Source organism: Anopheles bellator, chromosome 1 (genome assembly GCF_943735745.2).
Source record: "Anopheles bellator chromosome 1, idAnoBellAS_SP24_06.2, whole genome shotgun sequence".
In the NCBI taxonomy this organism is placed as follows: domain Eukaryota; kingdom Metazoa; phylum Arthropoda; class Insecta; order Diptera; family Culicidae; genus Anopheles; species Anopheles bellator.
This window is the reverse complement of record NC_071285.1, coordinates 47,630,988-47,655,024: the sequence shown is the minus strand read 5'-3', so window position 1 is coordinate 47,655,024 and position 24,037 is coordinate 47,630,988. Positions and strand designations below refer to the sequence as shown.

Genomic DNA, 24,037 nt, shown 5'->3' with positions numbered 1-24,037 from the left:
GGCATCCTCCGACACCGGCACGGAAGCGATGGGCGAAGTCGGCGCGAATGCCACGGAAACGACGACGGCGGCGACCGATGAGCTGCCGAAGGAAAACGGAGAGGTGAACGGGACGGTGGCACCAGAGGTAGTGTCCCTGAAGAAGGCAGCAGTAGTGGCCGCTGCGAACCCGAAGGGAAACAGCAGCAGGCGCAGCACCGAAGGGGCCAGTGAGGAAGAGACTGCCGACGACGCTGAGGACGGCGGCTGTGGTGACGTCGACGGACAGAAAACGGTTGCCAGCAGCGAACCGGACGCAGACAAAGAAGAAAAAGAAGAAGAAGAAGAAACGTCAAAGGCATCGAAGAAGGTGGTGAACCAGGTGGCCAAGGAAGTGGATGCTGCCGAGGAACAAGACGAAGAAGAGGAAAAACAAACCGACGGCAGTGGCCGTGGCACAACAACGCCGCCAGCGCGAGCGCCATCTAGCGAGCGAGGTTCCCCAAAAGTGACAGACGCTAGTGAGGGCGACGGTACGCAATCAAAGCAACCCAACAGCAGCAGTAGTGGCAGCAACAAACGTCGTCACAGTAGCAGTAGCAGCGAAACGGCGGCAACCACCATGAACAGCAGCCGGTCGAGTGCAGAAAATGGTGGTACCAAGAGACCACCCGCCCCGTCAAAAACTCCATCGTCGTCGCCGGTGGTGCTGCCAAACCTGGCGGAAGTGACGATTGAAAAATTGCCCCAGAGAAAAGACGATCAGGCCAGGACGCAGAAGAAGGTGAAGGTCGACGGAGTAGGGGTCATCGATCTCGACCTGGACGATGACGACGATGAAGAGGAGGAGGCGGCGGCACACGATGGTAGTGGCCATGGTAAGGCCAAGCAAGGCGGTTCACAGCAAAATGGAAGGGAACTGGACGGAGGTAACTCCTCCGGGAAGGCGAGAAGTTCCGGTGACAACGGATCAGTGGATCGCTCCGTCGTCAGAGCGACAGAAGTGGATCGCAGTTCCAGCGTGACCCAGAATGGTCACCAAGAGTCGGAGGTTGACGGCGATGTGGCGCAGAAAATGAATCCCGGGAAGCCGAAAGGAAACCGACCGGTGGTGGACATAATGATGAAGCAGGTAGAGGACGGCGAGGAGGATGAGGAGGAAGATGAGGGAGAAGAGGACGATGACAAACCGGTCAGTATAAACTCCGATTCCGATGGCGGTGGCGTGGTGGCGGCGCCGGCGGAATCCGAGAACCAGCACCGATCCACGGTGAAACCGAAAGTGACGGACGAAGCCGAACAGCAGCTGGTGGCGGAGAACCAGAAGAAAAAGAAGGCGGAAGGTAGTGATCGGCCCCCGGCCGCGGACACGGTTCGAGTGGCGACGCCAGAGGTGGTCCAAAAATCGCTCCACAGCGGCAGCAGCAGTAAGCCTGCGAACGGCGGGTTTCCTGTTGCCATTAGCAACCAGAACGGTGATGGTAGTGGTGACTGTGATGGTGACGTAACGTTCCTGAGCGACAAGGAGGACGATTGCGTGGTGATAGAGGACGATGAGGTGGATGGAGAGTTGCCGCCCACGACCGGAAGCGCAAAGACGCCGATGGTCACCGAATCCGGTACGGTGCGTTCGCGATCGAGCGCGTCCCGATCGCGAAGGTCGCTACCACCCGTGACCATGCTGCATACGGGAGGTGGAGCCCCACCCTCCCTGGTGTCCACGGACGATGAGGACGACGACGACGACGACGACGACATACAGGAGATCATCGACGATCCACTTGCGCCAGAGACGGTCGGTGGGGCGATGCGGGGTTCTGGATCGCTGCTGGCGGCGGTCGGTGGTGGCGGTCAGCTCGGTTCGTACCCGCTGGCATACAAGGGGTCATCGCAAAAATCGCTCCTGATGAACAGTGCCGGCGGGGCATCGATGCTGGGCTCGACGGGAAGCGGATCGGGAACCGGAAAGGACCCACCGACACTGGTCATCATCGACACCAACACACTGATGAACAATCAACGCTCGGCGAACGTTCTCGGAGCTGCCGGAGCGGCAACGTCGGGTATTGGGAGCAATGCTTCCTTACTGGCCAAAGCCGCTGCTATGGCTGCGGGAGGAAGTCCCGTGGGAGGAGGAGCATTCGGTATGGCCGGCAATGCTCTCGCTGTCGCCGCTGCCGCCGCCGGTGGTCAGTTTGTGGGCAATTCGCGCAGTTTGCTAAACTCCGTTTCACCATCTGCGTCGTCGGTGATGGGTGCTGGTGGTGCGGCGGGTGTACTGATGACGGGTGCTGGTTCAAACTTCGCCAAGGTTGTGCCACCATCCTTGACCCCGGTCACTCCCCTGCTGCCCGCCCTAACCGACGATATGTTCGTGCTGGAGGCCCCATCGTTTATCGTTCCGTACATCTACGAGAAGCCGCCGGTCGACAATCTGCGCGACATCGTCGACGACCTGGAGGTGAAGATCAAGGAGATGCGCAAAACGTTGGAAGAGGCCGGCGGATCGGTCGATCCACACGGCGTGGAGACGGCAGACGCGGCGGAAAGTCCGGACAAAAAGGACGCCGCCAGCAACCAACAGACAGCGGCAGCGGCGGACGCTAGTGCGACCGCCGAAGCATCGGCGCCTGATACGGCTGAGAAGGCACCCGCCGATACCAGCCGGAAGCGGAAGCGACCCACGGACGACGATGACGAGTGGGACGAGCTGGACACGTCCACCGACGACGAAGCGTCGGACGAGGAGCAGAAGACGAAGGTGTTGATCAAGGAGGTGAAAGCGGACATCGAGTCGCACATCATCCTGCCGTCGTCGGAGAAGGATGTCCTCGGTGGTGGGGGCAGCGGCGTGGGCAGTGGGAGCACGGCCGGTGGTGGGGACGCCAAAAAGTCGGAGAACTACTTCGAGAACCCGCTCGGCAAGTTCTTCATGAACATCGGCATCAATCTGGTGCAGGAGTTCGTGCAGACCGATCTGCTGCGGCAGCAGAAGCGAAAGCGCGACCGGGAGGGCAAGCCGTCACCGAGCACGCAGCTCGCGATCAACTCGCTGATGAAGAACCTGGAGCAGAGCAAGGAGAACAACAAACCGTACAAGTTCGAGGTGAAGCGCTGCGAGTACTGCCCGTTCCGTTCCGAGTCGTCACTAGTGATGGCGCACCACTACGAGACGCCACACATGCGCAACTTCGTCTACAAGTGTAACTTCTGTGCGTACGAGACGCGGCCACCGCACGACATCCTCTTCCACATGGAGGCGGTCCACAACATCAAGGGGCGCATGGAGAAGGCGCTCTCGTACCACCACTGCCCGAACTGTCTGTTCGAGGACAACGGCAAATCGAAGCTCGCCCGGCACGCGGTGGCGTGCGCGAAAAAGTTCCGGCCCGAGATCAACCTCAATCCTCCGGTCGACTGGGAGCCGCCGGCAAAGATACCGCGCATCAAACCGAAGCACGGTCTCGTCGGCACCGCCACGGCCTATCAGGTACGTTCACCAAGGCCGAGGGTACGGTCACGTGTATCTTCTCTGAGCTAACGCAACGTTTGGTTCCACTTTTAGGCAATGACCGCGCAGCAGCAGAAGAACCTAGCCCTTGCCAACCAGCAGCGCATCAATCAGCAGCACGTGCAGCAGTCGGTGCAGCTGACGCAGCAACATCTCGCCGCACACCAGGCCCTGCAGCAGCAACAGCAGCAGCACGCCCAATCGCTCGCTGCCGCCCAACAGCACCTCGGCATCGTGTCCGTGAACGCCGCGAACGTGAACAACCTAGCGAACCTATCGCCCGCCGCACAGGCGGCCGCCATGCGGGCCCGAGCCGTCGGCTCCGGTGGTGCTGGCAACATGGGAGGAGTTGGCAGGGCACCGTCCATCATTCCGTCGCCGACGGGCATCACGGCGGCGGCGGCCGCCAGCCTGCGAACGGCCGGGGGCGCCGGTGTGAACGTGGCGGCCGCAGCGTCCGCCGCTATCCGCAACACATTGGCCGGTGCCGGAATGGTAATACCCAATAACCTTCAGCTGTCGGCTTCGGCGCTGGCCGCTGCCGCAGTGGCGGGAGGATTTAGTAAATACGCGCCGGTAAATTGCCACCCGTTTTTTCGGTTTTGTTTCTTCGTTTCTATATTCGCATTCCGCTCGTTTTGAGCGATAATCGTTGTTGGATTGTGGTTAGTTTGTGGAAGGGTCGCGCCCTGTATTATATGGTACCCGCTACTAACCAAGTAACCCGGCGGCCCGGCTTTGCGCCTCCTAATCGTTCCCACTGTTAACGGTGTAACGGTTTCTCACTGTTGTGTTTTTTTTTCGGTAGAGCTCGACATTTTAATCGTTAGGATTTGAAATTGGGACTGTTGGGGGGTGGAAACACAAACTGCCTGTGCAGCGCATGATGTTGTGTGTTCCAGGATTAATATTCGGAATGGTTGTTTTCAATTACTTCGAAGCGCGTTAACACTTTTGTAAAATTTCCTAAACTCGGGTGGTCAATGGTTTAATAGCTTCCCTCTTTAGACCGATAGAATGTGGTTTGTGTTGATCGTGTCCACCGCTAACGCGGCCTGTGCCCGACGGTCAGCCATCGCCCGTTCTTGTTCTCTTTGTTAAATTTGTTGTATATTTTTCCACATTGTTCCTTATTATTTATATTGTTTCTGATTTATGTTCTATCTTTCTCTTTCTCTGTCCACACCCATCCCATCTGTTGGTCGGTTTCCACGGCCGTCACATCCCCATCACGGCGCACGGCTTGACTTGCAATCACACAAACACCACCCGAACTCATACACAAAAACACTCGTTGGAATGCGTGTACACACCACAGAACTCACTCAACGCCGGAAGATCACTTCTTGCCAATACCAACTCCTCAATAACAATTCAGGTTGGTTTTCCTTTTATTTTCCGTTGCTTTTGATTTCTGTACGTAATTTTGTTGAGTTTTGTTAGGAAGGTTGCGGTGTTAGTCGGGTGCATCCCGCAGATTGGCACTCTATCTAATCGGTCTTTTTCTCTCCCCGTGTCGTTGGGCAGAATGTTTCCAATATGAAGACAACGAAAACGGCTCAACCGCCCAGCATCTCGATCACGCCACTCCCGCGCCAATCGTCGTCGAGCAGTGCAAACATGGCGAACATTGCCGGCGCGCTATCAAAGCTACAGTCCCAGGGCACAGCCGTCAAGCCGGGTCAAATCCCGGGCGGAGGCAAGACCGCGTTCGTGGTGTGCGAAATCTGCGACGGATACATCAAAGACTTGGACCAGCTGCGCAACCATATGCAGTGGATACACAAAGTGAAGGTAAGTTTGCTCTGACGCCCCTCAGTAGACGTGTACATTCGTGCTCATGTGAGCTGGTTTCTCGATTACAGATACACCCGAAAATGATCTACAATCGGCCACCGTTAAATTGTCAAAAGTGTCAGTATCGGTTCTTCACCGACCAGGGTCTCGAACGGCATCTGCTTGGTTCGCACGGTCTCGTCACCAGCTCGATGCAGGAGGCCGCCAACAAGGGAAAGGATGCGGGCCGCTGTCCGGTGTGCGGCAGGGTACGGACGACGACGGCACATGATGTCTTCGGATTGGAGCATTATTATTTCATTTAACTTGTCTCCGCCCGCAGGTGTACCAATGGAAGTTACTCAACCACGTGTCCCGCGATCACAGCATGACATTGAAACCTGCCCACCTTTCGTACAAGTGTACCGTCTGCACCGCGACCTTCGGCATGTACAAACAGTTCGAGAGTCACGTCTACTCGGCGCACAGCACGGTAGCGAAGAAGACTGTGGACAGCAAGGGCAAAGGTGGGGGAAACGTGCAGCAAAGCGCCATGAACCTCATCGGCAACTCGGCGGCATCGTCGGCGGGTAGTGGAACGTCCTCGTCTGGGATGCGCGGCAGCGGCGGTGGCGATTCGCTGCTTAAACCGCTCAAGATCAACGACGAAATCACGATCATCCCGCAGCCCACTTCCAACAGCAGCAAAATGATGAAAACGATCGAGCTCGAAAGTCACGTTATAGGTATGTGCAAAACCGGAAGGTAAATGCTGCGATCATCCCATCTACATTGCCTGGTGTGTCTCGCTTCCGTTCGTTATAGATTAAAAATCCACTTCAGACTGCTGTGCCGGACTGTGCACAGCTACACACCCCCCGCTCCGGAGGATGTTAGTCTCGTGTGTGAGCTCCGTTCGTTGGTGGAAAACGGAAAGAAAACAGACAGCGATAGGCCAACTGTATAGAGCTGCTGGATCGCAACACACACTGCGTTCCCTCGGCATGCTAGGCCGCGCAGCAGGGTTCCAGCAAGCACGTCCGGGCCGCAAGCCCCGGATATGGCGGCCGCCGCATCATGTATAACGACAGTGTATAACTAAGGGAGAAATGATAATGATCACGTTTTCTTTCCAACAATTTCTTTGTAATGTTTCATTAGGTAACTTAATAATCAAGTAAAGATTGTGAAAAATGTAATAATTAATTCACGGAACAAAAGCCCAACCCACACACATTCATACATACACAACACTATAAAGAGAAAGTAAAACTTGTACAGGAACAATAAACATTTTCGGTCGTTTTTTATTCTTTCTTTTTCAACTATCAGCGTGTGTGTGGAAGCGTAAAGAAACTCCGGTTGCGTCCGTTGGATAGAGATTGCGGTGCAATGCCATTCTCTTTACCTCTGTAAACTCTCTCATTGTCATACCTATGCATCAAATATGTGATATGTAATGATCTGAATTCTTCGCGGCCCCTTTGAAAAAACATTGCTAGCACCTTCGACCGCGAGGTTGTAGATGTAGCTTCCTTTCAAACCTCTTTCTCGGAATCCTTTCTCCATTTGGTTGTGCGATTGCAGAGAGTGCATTTTATTCTCGCAGTTGATAAGAAAATGTGTATTTCTTACAACGACGTGTTCCGAAACGAATATCACTGTAACACTTTGCTTCAATTCGTGGTTTAAGTTTTGTATAATTTATTGTAAAGAAATAAACTTCGCGCGAGGTTGCATCACTAGGATGATTTTGTGTGCAGCGAATTCAGCTAATTAGTAAGATTTATACAGAACTAGCAGGTCCCGGCGAGCTTCGCCACGCTCCATTTCATTCTCATTTCTCGACTGCCCGGCGTTTCAGAGGATCGGACTTCCAGATGACGTCCGATCGGCTTCCCTTCCCGCTTCCCGTTATTCCTCCGTCAGACAATCACGATTCCCGGTGACGTACTTGATCGGCTTCCCTTCCCGCTTCCCGTTGGTATAAACGTTGGTAAACGTGCGCAGCTATTTGACGATGACCCTATATCGCGGCACAAGTGCTTCCGTTAGTTGATCTAATTGATCTGCGAAACGCCTAACATACCTTACGCTATTCGGTTCACTTCACTCTTTATCGTTTACCCCTCGGTCAACAAGTTGTTTGCCGTAGTTGCTGATCGTTACACCCCGTCAGATGCTAATCACTGACGATGTCGCGAAACGATGACTGTCGATTATGAATCCTCGTTACGGCGCATCCTCGTCGCTGCTGCGTGGTTCTTTTCCGGAGTACGGGCATCTTACGTTAGCTGAAATTTCGCAGTACGTCGATGATCTAGCCACTGCCGACAGAGTTTGCGACATCGGCTCCGAGTGGAAGAATACCGAAATTGTATCACCTTCTCGAAATGGGAAGTAATTTCGCATTCAGTGCAAGTCATCCGTCTGACTCACATGAGACGTTGCGGAAGTCGCACTTCCTCACCGCGAACCGATTTTTCGAATGTCTCTACCACCAATTGTTTACCTCTACGATCGCCAGACGCCATTAAGCAACAAATATCAAATATTGAATCATTGGTGTTTGTTAAATATCATCGTGCTCTTTTGATGAACGAGACACAATTTCTCCATCGACCGGAGCGTGGAAATTGAACGGAAAATTCCTGTCGCCTTGGAAGGTCTGGAGGAAATGATCAAACGCAATGTTTTGTTCTCTTCGCGATCATACTGCTGCACTGCGTCTGTTACTATAGAAACGCGTGAGTACGCTGTTTATCATACGCCTCGGTTGCTTTGGCAACATTATGCGAGGAAACTGTGAGTCAACAGCTGGAGCTTGACCACCGCTGGACCAGGAGCTGGACCAAACTGGAGTGCGATTGTGCGAAAAAGCATTCGGCACTCGCCATCATGATGGCTTTATGTTAATAGGCGCGCAAAACGTGATTCATGCTCTGGAATGATCTTCGACTGTACAACCAAAGTCTACAATAATTCCGCATCGACTTTACAAAAAAATGCTTTCAGCATTAAGCCCCTGACGAGCAAATAAAGTACACGAAGAAAAATTTAAAATCTTAAACAGAAAGGTGTATTTAAATACGTGACAAAGTCTCTCGGGCATACATTGGGCGCTATCTTTGCCAAACTATAATCGGCTTTCTCTCGAAGATATTAGAGTCTAGTCAGACAAGATCGCTGCCCACAAAGATCACACACAGTTGCAAGCGTCATACAGATTAAAAGTAAGCTTAACCTTAGACACTAATTTACAAGTCACGTGGCACACCGCCGCTAGTCGTGCTTGTCCTCTGCAGCGGGCGGTTGCTTCATGCCGGGTGCCGCCAGTCCAAGGACCGTTTCGTCGACGGCATTCGGAACGAGCGGGTCACTGGCCGAGTTTGCGAACGACAGAGTGGCCAGATCGTTGTGGGACAGCAGCACAGGCGCATCGCTGATGTTGTGCCTGTGGAGCTCCACGTAAGAGCTGTTGCTTTGCGTAATGTTCACGACGGTGCCGGCGATCGGTAGGGCGGTTAGCAGATCAGTCAGGTTTGTTGGTACCGCGCCAAGGTGTACGGGTGCGATCCCCGTGAATACCTGGCCGTGTATGCTCGTGTGAACTGGGACCGGAATATCGCCCAGATCGAAGTGCGTTCCGTTGTCACTGTGACTAAAGAACGACAGGTCCACCTGCTGATGGCTGGTGAGAGACAAGATAAAGGATAGAATACAATCGCTACAGTTCTTTTCGCCCCTGGTGGTTCTAAGATACATACGTGATTGGCTCGTCGTCTTCCAGGGTTTCATTATCTGGCGTATTGACCAGTATTCCAATTTCGTATACTACCGCTTTGATCACGTAGCTAAACAAACGAAAAAGAAAGAATGATGCGCGATCATTAAAAAAATCCTGCTCGTGGACTCGTAGCTTGGCTTACAGTTCCTTCGTGGTGTTGGCAGCACTATCATTGGTGGCCACCACCGCATCGCCCAGCTCATTCACCGTCACCCCACCTGCCCCGTACTCCGCCGGGCTGTAGAGGCTCTTGAGCGAGAAGCCCTCGCTATCTTCCGACGATGACGACAACGGATCCACTGAGCCGCCATCACTGTCCGGGATTGGCACCGCCACACACAGCCGCCCGGCCCAGCAAACGCAGCACAGTGTCACAAGCAGCTTTCCCATCGGCACCATTGTTTCACAGGTAGTTTCTCACAAAATATGGCACTCGAAGAGCCGTGGTCTCGTTCGATTTTGAGGGGAGCGTGTTACAAAAAGCAAACCCGGCTAATGATCACTGATCCTTTCGGATGTGCGCTGGCAAATGACACCATCCTCCCGTGCGGCCCATCAGGTCTATTTATACGGGTATTTATTTCGCATCGTTTAGCACACGGATGTCACCTCAACGGTGGTGGGCCGTGCCGAAGGTTCGTCATTTTGTTCGACGTCATCACCATCACGCCTAGATGGGCTTCAACCGATCTTTGCGCCACAAATCGGAGCACTAATTATCATCCACAACGGAAGTGACATGGGCGAGATCGAACCGGCCCGTCGTCAGATGGATCTCAAACTCTTCGTGATACGATCGCAATGGTGCAATTCTATCGCACCGAAAAATCAATCGGTGTGCGTTTATTGTGTTGTTTTCGTTAGCCACAGCGCCCCGGGAAGCTAATTTGTTTGTTCCGAAGTGCTAATGGATAAGCCGGAAAATTCCTCATTCTTTCCTCAGATCAGACCTCCTCTGTCTCCTCGGTGGAGGACAAAAATGCTTCCTTTACGCACTTGTTGGTAATATATTAAACTGTTTATACGTTGGCTTTCATCCGGTTAAACGGCGCTAAAGATCAATTAGCGTGCCATCAGGCTGTTAGGAAACAGGGAAATTAGCAATCTCGACGTTACGCTTTACATCTGGTACAAATACTGTTTGTTATTTCAACACAATTTACGTTATTGCCCAACCGCATGGGTCACTGCCCTCGTTGGCTCTTGTGTTAACCGGCGGCAGGCATTCAAGAAACCGACCGAGAAGCATGTTCTTACAACAATTTTGTTGTAAGATTTAAGACATTTCGTAATCGGATTTTGTTAAGAATAAATACAATGAAGACATGCAACCCGTGCCTTTCCAAAAGCCATGGCACATTTTGCGCTGCCACGGCGTAGCAACGAATTAATCCGTCACGACATGTGATGCTGCGGGGCAGATGCTAATTTTCACGGCACAGCGCACCGCTTGTCGCTAACCGTACCACGGGCTCCACTGAGTGAAGCGACGGATCAATGTCAACGTGAAACAGGCCGGCGCAGGAACTGGTTCACTGGAGGCCACTTTTGTTGCTTTGTTTCTTTGGGTACTCTACCCATTAACGGCCTTCGGATCGCATAAAACCAGCGGCACTGTGCGCCGCGAACGATCTTATCATCGGAAGTTAGTGCAATACTAGCCACCAGGAGCGACGGCCAGCTAGAACCAGTGGTTTACCGATTGCAGAATGTCGATAATCGCCGGAATAACATTATTTCTCGTAGGTGGAGTCGTTTGTGATAATGTTTCGATCATCTTGTTGCCTTCCTAACAGTTCTACCGCTTGCAATTGCAGTTTGGGGTGCTGTGCACCGTGACCGTAGCGATTCCTATCCCTCAGAACGGTACCGGTCTCGGTGCTGCTCTCAACAGTTTGGCAAACAGTGTGGTTGTCGTTCACGATGAGCCTAGTACCCCGAGCAATAGATCGTTGGAAACGGCCAACGTTTCTGAGCTACATTTACAATCGGTAAACGCCATCCATCCGCTGGCACATATTTGGGTCAACCCGGAAGGAAAAAATGTGGTTGCTGAAACACAAAACACGGTGTACTCCAACGAAACGGATGCCGCGGGTGTTGTGAAGCTGACTGTTGTGTTAGTGGCCAGCAATTCGAACGTCACGGTTGCAGATGATGATGATGAGGAAGAAGATCACGAAGATGTCACCGCCGAAACGACGGAGTATGAGTCAACCACCGGAATGGAGACGGAAATGTTTACCACCGTCGCTACTACGCAGGTGCCCAAAAACGCTACCTCGGTCACGGTGATCACCGTGATCCACAGCGATCAGGGCGATCAAGAAAAGGAGGAGAAAATTAAGGAAAACATCAAGGAAGTGGAAGCAATGCCTGTTATTCTGACGGGAGGAGTGTAGCAAAATAAAGGCACTATTTTTAAGTTTTATCCGCTCCCAACACGGTCTTTCATTAGTTTAATTAGCATTTTGGAAAGTGATACGAATTTTCCAGCTTCGCAGCAATCCACCGTCCTACGATGCATCGGGCAGGTCCCCGCTAGAACCGGGTACAAGCTACAAACGATAGGGCACATAAATAACAACCATTACAACATTACAGGCCTAAAGGTGAGCTACGTGTGACGCTTACCATCGTGATGTTGTTACCGTTGAGCAGTATCTGGTCCAGCTTCGTTATCCTTCTGCCTTCGGGCGTATTCTCGTACTCCGTAACGTCCTCCAACAGCATGTTAACGAAGTCATCGAATCCTAGCAGCGTGCCCACGATCTCTTTATCATTCTTCATGATAATATGTATCCGTGAGCCGATACACTTGTCGACCAGTTCTGCGACCGGGAACCAGAGGAAAAGCAGGCAAATTATTAAAAGAACAGCGACGAACGAGGCCAAGCCACCGTACTTACCGAGTGGTAGAAGTGTCGATTGGTTTGCCACACTTGTTTGCGTCATAATGAAGACTGGAGTGAGGAACGATATTAAATAATACACCGCAAAACTTTGGCCGTAAAAATTTCACGCGTGCACAACTGAACAGACGCCGGTTGAAATGTTTTGTTTACAATTTGTACCCGTTGCCGATGTCAAAATCTCGAACAGCGCGAGCGGAGCACGTTCGTAGAGCACAAAGAGATGGTGATCGAAACAAGACCCAGAATATTTTAAAGGCTTCGATGGCGATGGTTGTTCTTCAGATGTTTTAAGGATGAATTCTGAAGTTTTATTGTTGTTTTACAATACTGCACCAACATGTTTTTAATAGAAATTTACTATCAAACCGCCGACTGAACGCTGACGTTTGACATTACCCGAAACGGGTGTCATTTTTTTCGCACATCCCTGTTTTTCTTTTTCTTGTGTCTCTTCATTCGACCGGTCAAAGCAACCAATTCGAACTGGCAGCGGCTTCCAACCGCCATTTTCAGCAAGCGTCACAAACGCGTACTTTCGTTTTGTCCGTCGCCCGTGTTCAGTTATCAAGTTAGTTATTTCGGAATAGTGTGTAGTTTTTCAATACAATGTCAAACCCCGAGTGCGTGAAGGTGGCGGTCCGCATCCGCCCGATGACTTCGTCGGAGGCGATACGCGGATGCCAGAGCGTGGTGGAGATTTCACCCCCCGACCAGCCACAGGTCGTCATTTGCGGTGGAAACAAACCCTCAGATATTTTCACCTACAATTTCGCGTTTGCTCCGGATGCGTCCCAGGAGGACCTGTACGAGAGTGTCGTGTCGCAATTGCTTTCTAAACTGTTCGAAGGTTTCAATGTGACGATCCTCGCCTACGGTCAAACGGGATCGGGAAAAACCTACACAATGGGGACGGACTTCGGCGGAGACATGGGAGACCGGACAGGCGTAATCCCTCGCGCCATAGTGGATATTTTTGAAAAAGTGGAAGAAACACAGAAGCACTCTGTTAGGACATCTTGCTCGTTTGTGGAGCTGTACCAGGAGAATGTGTACGATCTGCTGTCGGTAAAGGATGGCCCAGAAAGACAGACCCTTGATATCCGCGAGGGTCCCGGGGGTGTCGTTCTACTGCAGGGACTGACTGAAATCAGCGTGACCTCCGTGAGCGAAACATTCGATTGCCTCGTCCGGGGTGCGGCCGGTCGGATTGTGCGCGCAACGGCAATGAATGCCGTTTCGAGTCGGAGCCACTCGATCTTCACCATCACACTACAGCAACCATCGGCCGACGATCCCAAGTCGCTCCTCACGTCCAAGTTCCAGTTGGTCGATTTGGCAGGTTCGGAGCGTTCGAAAAAAACCAAAACAACGGGCGACGGTTTTCGGGAAGGCGTCAAAATAAACCAGGGACTACTTGCCCTTGGCAACGTCATCTCGGCCCTCGGCACATCGGTGCCGGCCGGGTCAAACAGCCACGTACCATACCGGGACTCGAAGCTAACACGCCTGCTGCAGGACTCTCTTGGAGGCAATTCGTACACGCTGATGATTGCGTGCGTGTCGCCAGCGGATTACAATCTGAACGAAACGATTAGCACGCTTCGGTACGCGGACCGGGTGCGCAAGATTAAGAACAAACCGATCGTCAACCAGGACCCGCAGCTAGCCAAAATCAAGCAGCTGGAAGGAATAATCCAGGATTTGCGGGTTGAAATCCTCTCACTGAAAGGCGGCGAAGTAGGTGCGGAGTTTCGGGCACCCAAAGCACCACCGGCGGTGCGGCCATCGAATGTTACCGGTGTGCCACCGAAGCGATCCATCCAACGGTCATCATCCTCAGGAAACCTGTTTTCTGTTGCTGGCGGTGGAGCCGATGTGGCAGCAGTAAAAAACGGGAACCGAAAATCGGCAACCCAGGAGCTGCAGGATAAAAACCGTTTGCTGCAGGCACAGCTGCAGGCTATGGCCCAGGATTTGGCCACCAACGAGATACGGGCGCTGGCGGCAGAGAAAACGCTGGACATGCTTGACGAAAAGATCGATGATGAAGAAGGCATTCGGCAGCATATCGGATCGGTGTTGAGCTCTTACCGGGACGAGATGATTGCCCTCGGCGTGATATCGGCCACGGAAGGCGATACACGAAGCAGAGCGCCATCGGTGATCGGTACGGCTTCGCACGAGACCTCCGCCCTGCCTCTCACCGAAGATGGCCATAAGCGTTCGGAAAGTCACACGACACAGCAGATCAACTTCCACAACCAATTGCGACAACTAAACATGGAGCTGGCGCTGAAGGAAGAGCTGCACCGGCGCTGCATGGGTAACAGCGCTGCGGTTTCTAACGCGGGCGGCCAACCACTAACCGAGGTGCTGGCCGATTACCAGCAAACCATCGCCGACCTGGAGCAACAGCTGGCGGAACTGAATGGGCAGCTCGAGAACACTAAGGCAAGCGAGAAGAAGTCGAAGCTGTCCGAGGAGCGTCGCAAAAAAGTGCAGCAACTCGAGGCCGAACTGACCGAGCTGCGCAACAAGAGTGTCCGGCAGGCGAAGCTGCTAAAGCTGAAGGAAAAGGACGCGCAGCGAATCGAATCGCTGAGCAGCGAAATCCAAACGATGAAGGGGACGCGCGTGAAGCTGCTAAAGTCGATGCGGGCCGAGAGCGAAAACTTCCGCAAGTGGCGCATGACGCACGAAAAAGAAATCTGCCAGCTGAAGGCGAAGGATCGCAAGCGCCAGAACGAGCTGCAATCGATGGAGACGATGCATGAGAAGCAGCAAAAAATCATGAAGCGCAAGCTGGATGAAACCGTGGCGGTCAACAAGCGGCTGAAGGCAGCGCTCGATCGTCGGAAGCAGCGGAACAATAGCAAGCTTGGTGGCGATCGGACGATATTGCGCGGCCCGGAAGCAACACGATGGATCGAGCAGGAGCTGGAGCTGCTGCACAGTATGGTCGAGGCCTCCGTGACGCTCGATGTGCTCATGGAGCGCCGAACGCAGCTGGTGACCAAAATAGCGCACTGGCGTACCGCCGGCAGTGATCCGAGCCAGGCCGACGAAATTCGTCAGTGTGAGGATGAGCTGGATTCCCGGAACGCACAGATCAAAGACCTGCAGCAACGGGGCCACGACTTTGAGCTGCAACTGGAAGCGCTGAGTGGAACGATCGAAACGCTGCCGGAGAAAAAGGAAGCCTTTCGGCGCGTGCTGGCGGCAAGCGTGGCCGATCGCAAACAGTTGACCGGCTTGCGCTTCCAGCTGGAAGAGTGTCAAACGGCCAACGATTGTTTGGTAGAAACGCTTGCCCAGCTACGGGCCGATCGGCAGCAAGTCGAGCAACAGTACGCCGTGGAGCTGGCCGAGTTCGAGAGAACGTACGAGGACAAGCTGGCGTTGCTGTTACTACAGCAGCAGCAGAAACTACGGGCTGCTGCCCAGAACCCGCCCTCGGGCGAGGCGTCGGACAGTAGCAGCACCAACAACGTGATCGTGGACCAGATGCTAGAACGCATCGAAACGCTACGCGATGAGCTCGAGCTCTACAAGGAGAGCAACCGGCAGCTGAAAAATCAACTGATCGCCGCCCGGGACATGGCTTCGGCGAACAACATACCTCGGGTGGGTGGCGGGCGACAGAAGCCCAAACCGAAACCGATCGTTGACGCTGCTGACATCATTGACTATGAGGAGGACGACGAGGAATTTGAGGACGACGGGGCGGAAGATTTCGATCGTGAGCGAGATCCAGACTTCCGTGGGACGCCGATCAGTAAGCGAAGAAAGGTAATGTAAGCGGACACGTGGGCGTAAATAGGGGCGCGTTAGACGGCGGGAGAAGGGTTGTAAAAGATGTTCAGAGATACATGTCTTCGGCCCAACCTGTATTCCCCATTAGGTTCGCTTTGATTCGCTAAGCACCGGGCGAAGAGGTAGAGTAAAACAGCAGAACAGTGAACAGAGACGGTCGGCTAGAAAAAGGACAGTGGAAAGGAAAAGCTTGATCGTGCTCGTCCAGAAACTATCGCTCTGTCGCACCCTAATGAATAACGAATCTTTATCCGAATCCGAACCCAACTTACAGCCGAACGTGGTGCTCCCGCAATCGAAGCTTTCTGCAAACGATACGACGAGTAGCAGCAACGAAACGGTCAACACGAGCAGCCAGCCACACTGCTCCTGCCAAGGCAACTGCTCCACGCTGCGGTGCGGATGTAAAAAGACGGGCATCTCCTGCCAGGCGGGATCCTGCAGGTGCGTGGCATCCAAGTGCGTTAACAAGCCGCTGGATATGATCGACGAGAGCCAGGATCCACCGGACGATGGTGCGGTGGATAACAAAGAGAATACGTTCGTGGCAAACACTACCACCATCCAGCAGAGAATCACACGGGACACGATGCTGCTGGAGAAGCTGAGTACTCCTCAGGGTGCCCAAAAGTAAGGAATACGATGACAATGTTGTTTGCGATGCGATGTTTTTATACAATTTTTGTTTGCAGCGGGGAAGAAATGGACATTTTAACCCACGTAGCGACCCACCGCAAGCGTAAGCCACTTTTGAATGACTGACGGAACAATGGAACGATGCTGGGAGATGGCGTTGATAATTATTTTACTGGCGTTATATTTACATATTGTTGATAATTATTTTACTATCGTGCTTCAATAGTTTTATACGATTCAAATATAAAATGTACCCATTTTTACTCAAATTAATTGTGCAATTCAAGACCGTGGTATTCTCCATGTGTTCCATTCCAAGACAAATGGGCAGCTTTTGTTGAATTATAGTCGGCTGAATGGTGCAGCGAAACCCTCTGAACGCCAATTTTGTCCAATCGGGCAGCCACACTGGGCCCATGGTGGGACTTGCGAGAAAGCTCCGCAAACGATGCAAATGCTGGCACATGCGTCGTTCGCACGTGCGGCCATACTTCGGCTACAAATCCCCCGTTCGCTCGGTATGTCATTGTTCGTGTGGTCATCGGTTCCCACTTGGTTTCGGTCGATGGCCAACCGAGCCCTCGCTCGTAGGGCACCAATGGCCAAGCATCGCTCGTAGGGAACGGGTTACCATTCTAGGAACCCGTGGGCGGTTTGCCCGCCGTTTGCAGTTTTATTCCTTTCCGTCTTCCGTTTGCAGTCGTCCGATCCCGGAAAGGATGCAGGCCGCACTCACCTGGAACCAATCCTCGCACGGTAGTGTCGCGTAGACATCATGGGTCACACGCGGCCCGCTACACACTCCGGGTCATCACAACACAACCGCGATCGTTGGCCCTAGGTTCGCGATTTGAGCACTCCACAAACCATGCACGTTGCATGGTGTTGGTTGCTGTGCAAAAAAAAACATGGCGACCGCCACCGAGATCCCAGTGTGCTATTGTTTCAGTGTTTCAGTGCGCTAGTGGAGAAAATGTGCCCGCGGTCATGGCGTTGTCTGATAGTGCAGCCGATGGCGGGGTGTAGTGTGCACGAGGCGACGATGTGAACGCAACCGCTTGCACTAGAAGCATCATCACCTGATGGCCGGAAAGCTTTCAGCGAACGAAATTCTATCTCCCCGCCAGCCAGCCCGGATGTGGGCTGTGTCCGCGGCGATGTGGCGACAACAAAAGTAGTCTAGCCACGTGAAGAGGCCATCCCAATGTTGGTCGGTGGTTAAAAATCGATAAGCGAAAGTGTCGACCGTATTCGTGAGTGCAGTGCGGTGTGGGTAGTTTAGAAATGGCGAGCCACTAACGCCACTCTAGTATTAAACATATCCTCCAATTGTGTTTCCATTTTACTGCAAATATTACTGCCCGCCCGTGTGCGTCTCTGCGTGCTTAAAAAGCAAACATTTCCGCCGGTAAACAAGTGCCAAAGAAAACACAAAGGAAAATGCTCTGCGGAATCAACGCGCCAGATTACGCTTCCTGCCGTCGTAGAGCCAATCGATTCTTGGCGAACAGAGGCAAAAATCAGCAGTCGCAGCAGCCGGCGACACATTAGAGGCAGCGTACTAGTATTGGTGCAGCTCTGACAACCGTTGGCCGTTTGGGTCGCGAACAGCCGCCGAGATGAATCCCGACCGGAACAGCCGGAAGTATCGTTCCGGAAATAATCTGTACAGCGATGACGAGTTGGAACTATCGTCGGTAAGTTGAAGGGGTGGCCAGCGGTGGATCCGAAGCTCCATTTTATGCCACCGATACGGACGGACCAGTCGGGACGGGAAGTGGCAGTTATTATCAAAACTCAATTTGCCAATCGTCGTCGGCGGCACGCGTCGTCCGGGCTGACGCCGCGTGGTTTCTTTGTTCGCGGAAAAGGCGTCTCAGACGACGGCGCGTCGTGCGAGTCGCGGTTCGTTCGTAACGCCGTTTTCTTCGCTGATGTCATGCACCACTTTTTAGTATCTACTGTCCGGGGAATGGCAGCCCATTAGTATGCCGCCACCGTAACACGGCCAAATGCGACACAATAGCGCACGAGTGGGGGCATCGAGACGAACATTACTAACATTCTTTTTTGAAAGCTCACCACTCTGTAATTAAAAAATGGAATAATTTAGTAGTCTTCTTGGAATGAGAACTCATCACCCGTGTTCTGGCTCGTAGAAGACTGTGGGATTTAAAGATAAAGAAAGTTCAAATTTAGGGCCATTCACTGAAAGGCAAAAATCGTGATCCTGTGTACACACCATCGACAGCATTCCGAATCCGGATTTTCCATCATCATTATCTGCCGCCCTGTTGGTGCACGGCCCAAAGCCCTCGCAAGATCTGCGCATCGTGACACCGTGGTTTATTACAAAAAATCCAGAGTGCAAATTGCTGGTTGAGTCGTGTGGCGCACCCCATCAGCAGATTAGATCCGGGGGCTAAGGCCGAAGAAGTCATATTGCCGTTCCCCCCGTAATACCTGTTAGCGATAAAACCTGCCATGTGCGCTTCATGAAACCATAAAAACCTGGGGTCCAGATTGGGGGTGCCCATTTTAATAAAGGCAGACAGTCAATGCCTTTCATACCCCACGATGGTGCGCTGAAGATTGAAAATGTTCGCGCACGGCGGAGATTGAAAAGGGAGTAGTTTTGTTGCCCTCTTGCCATTCGGATTAAGGTTTCCGCGTCTTAGCGTGTGGGCCCGGTATTCGTATAGTCGCACCTCGATACTTGTCTTGCACATGAAGCAAGTACCCATCTCATCCATCAGACGCTCCTTTTTTGGTTTGTTGATTTTTCCAAGAGCTTGTCGAGACCGGCGTTTGCAGTCGCCAAATACAGGCGCCAAGAGTGTGGCCGTTCTGCGGTCTGAGTCGTTCCCCGAGCCAGCCAGTGTATGGATTGACCTCTTTCCCGAGGCTAAGGCTTCTACGGGTAAAGGTGAGAATAAGCCAGGAGGGGCCAGAAGGGGCGCCGCGGAGCGTCCGTTTCACGTGACACGTGAATCGGCGGTTCCGAAAGAAGCAATAGACAGAAAGCATTACCAGCAGGGGCTCACGTGGCACATTGTCGTTCGTGTGTCGTTCGTGTGTCGTTCTTCTGTGTCGTTTAGGGAGATTAGTTCCAAAACGGATCAGTGAAGAACGAGGGGCGATATGGCGGAGCTCAAGCTCTCCCTCATCCGTTGAAAGGATGATTGCATAGACAAGAATTAAGGAAATCGATCCATTATGAAACGGTCTCAACACAGTAAGGGGAGGGGAGACAGTAAATTAGGGCCCCTCGCGAAAGCGTGCGGCCCCAGATGGCCTACATTAAAGCGCTGTACGTTTAAACGACAAACTATTCTTGTTCTAGGGTTTCTTTTGAATTGAATTCTCCCGTGTTCTCGGTTTTGATTATCTGAGGCCAATAGTTCGCCACTAACACGCTTGTTCTTCTGCTGCACTACTTTTCAAACCACGGAGATGGCAAAAGAAGGAACTTGTTCTGCGTTACAAAAAAACCGTCTTCAAACAACTTCATCCTGACGGCGACCTCAGACTACTCAAAGGCACTTCACACTTGAAGTGGTAACCACCATAAAAGGACGCGACCCGGACACCCATTGCTCACAAAAGAAAGTGAGCACCAACAAGGAGAAAATGCCCTCTGCTTAGCCTTTTCACAAGCCGAAACCCGTGGTTCCCCATTCGCTGGGGAAAACCAGCCCCAGCATTGTCTGCTGTTCTTCCCGCTCGAGTCGAGCATGTTTTAGATGAGAATCTTCTTCACAATGGATGTCGCGTCGTGCATTGAAGTTGCACTCGGTGTATCTTACAACCTGTAGGAATGTGACACTAAACTGTGGAGTGAAACAATGGCGGGCCGGAAAGCCCACCACACATTAGTTGATTAAAATCGCAAGAGCCACGGAGAACCGCTTTTTGTGCTATTACACTGTGTTCCGTACTGGGCCACTTGAACCACACTGAGACATATTTTTCGCCAGCGGTATTTTAACGGCATGTTTTTGCTCTCCAAAGTCGCAGGTGCTGGAGAAGGTCAAGCCGGACAGGGTAACGTCAACAAAACCCGATGAAGATCGGCGCCGGCGAACGATCATCGTCGAGAAGAAGAACGGTTCGTACGGCTTCACGCTGCAGAGCTACGGGATCCACTACCGGAAGGAGCAGGAGGTGGAAGTGATCACGTACGTGGACTACGTCGAGTACGATGGTCCGGCGTACCGGGCCGGGATGCGCGAGGGCGACGTGATCCTGTCGATCAACGGCTACGACATGGAAAAGACCGAGCACAAGGATCTGGTCAACTTTATCAAAAACTGTGATAATCGGATGCGAATGGTGGTGCTGTTTGAGGACTGCTGCCGCAAGGTTTGACCGCCCGGTCTTTTGTCCCGGTTGCTGTACTGAACCCCCTTTCTTTTTCCACTCCACTTTCAGGTCGAGCTGCACCTCAAATACATTCAGCTGCAGGATCTGCTCAAGTGTAAGATGGCCGACCTGGAGCGAGTTTGTTTGCGGGAGCGCGAACTACTCGAGGGCAAGTGGAAAACCCATAGTTTGCCGGCGCGAAAGAAGGCCACGGTGTCCGCCGGCGACGGAGACGCTGATCCGGGTTCGACCACCGACGTTGAGAGCGGATCGGGGCCCTCGTTCTGTCGGCCGGCTTCATCGACGGAGGATGTGAAGAAATTGCTGCGCCAAAAGACGTACATTGTCCCACCGCCGGCACAGTTCATGTTGGCCTATCATGTAAGGAGGGAATTAGGGCTCTTTTCCTAACCGATCGCTAACGGCGAAACTAATCGATCCCCTTCGCAGTGCCTGGACAGTAACTATCGGTACGTGATCCATCCTTCCCAAACGGCCGGGAGCGGTTGCGATGCCGGCAACGAATATTCCACCGTGCATCCGAATCCCCCCGGCTGTGCTCAAAATGCTCAGACGACCAAACTGTGTAAGGATCACGCCCAGCACATGATGCGGGGATCATCGCTGGACAGCGCGGCGGGTTGCAAGCAGCAGCAGCAGCAACAGTCGGGAGCATCGCCAACGAAAAGTCTTCACAACTACGACACCAAAGGCTCGAAGGGCTCCTCGGGTCGGCGGGGCCATTTGCACGGGCACTCGTGCAACCCGTGCATCGGGCATTTGCTGCGCGGTAGCAGCGGCGACAAGCAGCGGGGCGCCGACAAGGACAACACCAGTCTCGATGCGTACGATCTCGCGAGTCCGTGCTGCGATCCGCAGTGCGTGCCGTCGCGGCGCAAGTCGAAACACCATAAAGATCATCACCATCACAAACACAAACACCGGGACCGGGACCGGGACGCGAAGGATGGCGGCAAAGATCGCATCCCGCGCCCCAAGTCCCAGCCTCACATTTCACCGCAGTCCCAGCCTAGCTATCTCTATCGCCATAAAGATAAGCACGTAAGTTTCGATCCCCATCCGTAGCTCGCATCGCCCTTCGTACGTCTGCTTCCCGAGCAGAACCAATTTCGAGCACCGTGCGGACTCGCGGGAAGTTCGCGATTAAAGGGTCACGGCAGACCTTTCAATCGAGTCCCTTCCTTCGAGTTTCCGTTCTACGGCCAGCTCGCGCTAGGCGCTACACTCCCATAACACACGTTTGTATTTTGAAGCTAGCCAATCGAATTCGCTCATGTTCGTTTTTTGCTTCCATTTTCCACCACGGCCCCGCATCGTGTTCCGTTCCTTTCGCTTCCCCGCCATCTGCCGGTCGCACGCCTCCCCTTTTCCCCACAGGATCATCACCATTCGAAGGTGTATGACCTAAACGCTAGTCTCGCCAGCCACTGTAGTCTTCATTCGTGCACCTCGAGTGAGTTCAACGCGGCGGGCGAAAACCCGTCGCCCGCCTCGTACAGCACCTCGATCAGTACCGACACGCTCTACTGGGAGCCCCACAGTGAGTCCACGACGGCTTCCGGTTCCGGTTCGCTGCACAAAAAACCTCCGGCCGGTGGTGGGACCGGAGCTAGTGCCGTCGGTCGTCCGCCGCATACCCATCAGCATCACTACTACATCCAGAAGTATGTCCACCCGCAGCACCTTCTGGGCCAGCCACACCAGCAGCCGCAGCAGCCCCAGCAGCAGCAGCAGCAACAGCAACAGCTTGCCATCTACTCGGTGCCACCGATGGCACCGGTACACAAACCAAAGTCCTGGGACAATTTGGCCATGAAGGGATACGGTGGGTATGGGTACGGGTACGGCTATCTGGAGGTCGGAGGAGTAGGAGGACCGGCCAAGACGGGTCACATACCGCCGACGCAAACGCGCACCCAAACGACGATCACCATCCAGCACCGCAACTCGATCCCGAAGAAGAACGGTTACGAGCGGTACTCGGCCGCGTTTTTGGACGTGGAAAACTACGCACCGCCTCCGACGCAGTTCCTGCACGAAACACTCACCACGACCACGACTACAATCACGACCAAATCGACCGAGAACCTGCTGGCCGCGTACAACCGGTCCGAGTCGAGCCTGTCGCAGTGCGAGTGTCTCGAAACGGTTCCACTAGTGGCCGGATCCAGTGGAGCCGCTGCTGCTGCCGTCACCGGTGTCTGCGGTGGCGGCTGTTCGGTGGCCGGCAAAGGCACTGCAGCAGCAGGTGCGCTCGAGATCGTGCACGATAAATCCGGCTACTACTCAAGTCTCGCGGCCGGCGGTTCCGGAAGTTCCGGAGCTTCCGGTAGTGGAGGGAAAAAGTCCATTTCTAGTCTCACGGAAATTGCCCGCCTCTAGAGCGGCGTCCTGCACAGGCGAAGGCAGCGTCCCAGTTGCAGTCCGTAAGCTTGTCGTAGCCAAAAAAATGCTTAGATCATAGACCACGACGGCTGCCGATTTGGCTTGCGGCTGATTCGGTGTGTCACCTACCTAGTGACAGGCTTTCACGGTTCCTGGTTGCAACTCGGCCACCGAGTCTCCCTCTCGCGATATTAACAGTATGAATTCCACTCAATGCTCAGTTCCCACAGATAAGGGGATGGTGCTTCCGTCGTTTATGATACTTCCAATGTTCTAATTACTGTAGACCAGCACCGTTTATGTGGAGAGAAGGATACGCACCAGCTTCCGGGAAACGTAACGGAGCGGAGAATGGATCTAGCCAAAAACTGAAGCCAAAACCACGAAGCGAACCACTAGGGCACGACAAGCTATTGCTCAGCTCCGTAGGGAGAGATGTAGTGTTGCAAACAAGGCTCTCCGGGGAAGAAAAAATAACAATTTTGACTGGCAACGTGCTCTACTTAGCGTCCATTTGGTTGGTTGCCCAAAGCTGCCACAATCCGTCGGCTGAGAAGGTCCGGTTCACATTCCGGAAGACATTCCGCGGGGACGACGGAAGCGTTTGTCGTGATGTGTAAGTGTTTAGAATGAGATTATAAATACATGCATTTTCTTGAGGACAAAACTCCGCCGGTGCTCCGTTTTGTTGCTTTCCCGACAGAGAAAACGAAAGCTTCGCCAGCGTGTAAGATATGAACGGAATGAGAAACAGTTAAATTTATTAGTTACGTTTAAATAGTTTAACAAGTATTTTTGCTACAATTCGCATTCGTTACGGTATGATAAATTACGCACTTTCGGCTGACGGTT

The 24,037-nt window shown here is 53.0% G+C and overlaps 7 protein-coding genes across 8 annotated transcripts; 5 read left to right on the top strand and 2 right to left on the bottom strand.

Moving 5' to 3' along the window:
- Positions 1-28: 28 nt before the first annotated feature.
- Positions 29-2,201, top strand: LOC131215752 (protein qua-1-like). The gene is made up of 2 exons (XM_058210147.1): positions 29-2,123; positions 2,194-2,201. The coding sequence occupies exons 1-2, from the start codon at positions 29-31 to the stop codon at positions 2,199-2,201; spliced, it is 2,103 nt and encodes a 700-aa protein (XP_058066130.1).
- Positions 2,202-2,225: 24 nt separating this feature from the next.
- On the top strand, positions 2,226-6,516 carry LOC131214051 (MOG interacting and ectopic P-granules protein 1). 2 transcript variants are annotated; one of them, XM_058208438.1, is made up of 7 exons: positions 2,226-3,469; positions 3,545-3,985; positions 4,809-4,868; positions 5,018-5,284; positions 5,356-5,535; positions 5,610-6,012; positions 6,092-6,516. In XM_058208438.1, the coding sequence occupies exons 1-7, from the start codon at positions 2,231-2,233 to the stop codon at positions 6,094-6,096; spliced, it is 2,595 nt and encodes an 864-aa protein (XP_058064421.1). In that variant the 5' UTR covers positions 2,226-2,230; the 3' UTR covers positions 6,097-6,516. The 2 variants fall into 2 exon arrangements, with proteins under 2 accessions (XP_058064421.1, XP_058064484.1); XM_058208501.1 differs by lacking the exon at positions 4,809-4,868.
- A 1,830-nt stretch (positions 6,517-8,346) lies between these two features.
- Positions 8,347-9,561, bottom strand: LOC131216556 (uncharacterized). The gene is made up of 3 exons (XM_058211071.1): positions 9,196-9,561; positions 9,034-9,120; positions 8,347-8,957 (listed from the first exon to the last, which is right to left on the bottom strand). Exons 1-3 carry the CDS (start codon positions 9,450-9,452, stop codon positions 8,549-8,551), a joined length of 753 nt encoding a protein of 250 aa, XP_058067054.1. The 5' UTR covers positions 9,453-9,561; the 3' UTR covers positions 8,347-8,548.
- Positions 9,562-10,694: 1,133 nt separating this feature from the next.
- LOC131216087 (uncharacterized) lies at positions 10,695-11,486 on the top strand. The gene is made up of 2 exons (XM_058210490.1): positions 10,695-10,795; positions 10,871-11,486. Exons 1-2 carry the CDS (start codon positions 10,763-10,765, stop codon positions 11,453-11,455), a joined length of 618 nt encoding a protein of 205 aa, XP_058066473.1. The 5' UTR covers positions 10,695-10,762; the 3' UTR covers positions 11,456-11,486.
- On the bottom strand, positions 11,479-12,093 carry LOC131216088 (U6 snRNA-associated Sm-like protein LSm5). Its single transcript, XM_058210491.1, has 3 exons — positions 11,963-12,093; positions 11,688-11,884; positions 11,479-11,611 (listed from the first exon to the last, which is right to left on the bottom strand). Exons 1-3 carry the CDS (start codon positions 12,006-12,008, stop codon positions 11,570-11,572), a joined length of 285 nt encoding a protein of 94 aa, XP_058066474.1. The 5' UTR covers positions 12,009-12,093; the 3' UTR covers positions 11,479-11,569.
- A 481-nt stretch (positions 12,094-12,574) lies between these two features.
- Positions 12,575-17,187, top strand: LOC131215751 (chromosome-associated kinesin KIF4A-like). The gene is made up of 3 exons (XM_058210146.1): positions 12,575-15,757; positions 16,056-16,411; positions 17,118-17,187. Exons 1-3 carry the CDS (start codon positions 12,575-12,577, stop codon positions 17,185-17,187), a joined length of 3,609 nt encoding a protein of 1,202 aa, XP_058066129.1.
- Positions 17,188-17,847: 660 nt separating this feature from the next.
- Positions 17,848-23,726, top strand: LOC131213275 (uncharacterized). Its single transcript, XM_058207289.1, has 5 exons — positions 17,848-18,114; positions 20,429-20,779; positions 20,849-21,160; positions 21,230-21,841; positions 22,178-23,726. Exons 1-5 carry the CDS (start codon positions 18,037-18,039, stop codon positions 23,180-23,182), a joined length of 2,358 nt encoding a protein of 785 aa, XP_058063272.1. The 5' UTR covers positions 17,848-18,036; the 3' UTR covers positions 23,183-23,726.
- Positions 23,727-24,037: the final 311 nt, after the last annotated feature.

Coding starts and splice junctions, on each gene's coding strand:
- LOC131215752 (XM_058210147.1), top strand. CDS start 29: ATGGGCGAAGTCGGCGCGAATGCCACGGAAACGACGACGGCGGCGACC.
- LOC131214051 (XM_058208438.1), top strand. CDS start 2,231: ATGGGTGCTGGTGGTGCGGCGGGTGTACTGATGACGGGTGCTGGTTCA. Junction 3,986..4,808: donor CATTGGCCGGTGCCGGAATG/GTAATACCCAAT, acceptor TACACACCACAG/AACTCACTCAACGCCGGAAG. Junction 5,285..5,355: donor AGTGGATACACAAAGTGAAG/GTAAGTTTGCTC, acceptor TCTCGATTACAG/ATACACCCGAAAATGATCTA.
- LOC131216556 (XM_058211071.1), bottom strand. CDS start 9,452: ATGGTGCCGATGGGAAAGCTGCTTGTGACACTGTGCTGCGTTTGCTGG. Junction 9,121..9,195: donor GCCAACACCACGAAGGAACT/GTAAGCCAAGCT, acceptor TCGTTTGTTTAG/CTACGTGATCAAAGCGGTAG. Junction 8,958..9,033: donor GAAGACGACGAGCCAATCAC/GTATGTATCTTA, acceptor GTCTCTCACCAG/CCATCAGCAGGTGGACCTGT.
- LOC131216087 (XM_058210490.1), top strand. CDS start 10,763: ATGTCGATAATCGCCGGAATAACATTATTTCTC. Junction 10,796..10,870: donor CCGGAATAACATTATTTCTC/GTAGGTGGAGTC, acceptor TTGCAATTGCAG/TTTGGGGTGCTGTGCACCGT.
- LOC131216088 (XM_058210491.1), bottom strand. CDS start 12,008: ATGACGCAAACAAGTGTGGCAAACCAATCGACACTTCTACCACTCG. Junction 11,885..11,962: donor ATCGACACTTCTACCACTCG/GTAAGTACGGTG, acceptor TCCCGGTCGCAG/AACTGGTCGACAAGTGTATC. Junction 11,612..11,687: donor ACGGTAACAACATCACGATG/GTAAGCGTCACA, acceptor TATCGTTTGTAG/CTTGTACCCGGTTCTAGCGG.
- LOC131215751 (XM_058210146.1), top strand. CDS start 12,575: ATGTCAAACCCCGAGTGCGTGAAGGTGGCGGTCCGCATCCGCCCGATG. Junction 15,758..16,055: donor CGATCAGTAAGCGAAGAAAG/GTAATGTAAGCG, acceptor CCCAACTTACAG/CCGAACGTGGTGCTCCCGCA. Junction 16,412..17,117: donor ACTCCTCAGGGTGCCCAAAA/GTAAGGAATACG, acceptor TTCCGTTTGCAG/TCGTCCGATCCCGGAAAGGA.
- LOC131213275 (XM_058207289.1), top strand. CDS start 18,037: ATGAATCCCGACCGGAACAGCCGGAAGTATCGTTCCGGAAATAATCTG. Junction 20,780..20,848: donor TTGAGGACTGCTGCCGCAAG/GTTTGACCGCCC, acceptor CTCCACTTTCAG/GTCGAGCTGCACCTCAAATA. Junction 21,842..22,177: donor ATCGCCATAAAGATAAGCAC/GTAAGTTTCGAT, acceptor TTTTCCCCACAG/GATCATCACCATTCGAAGGT.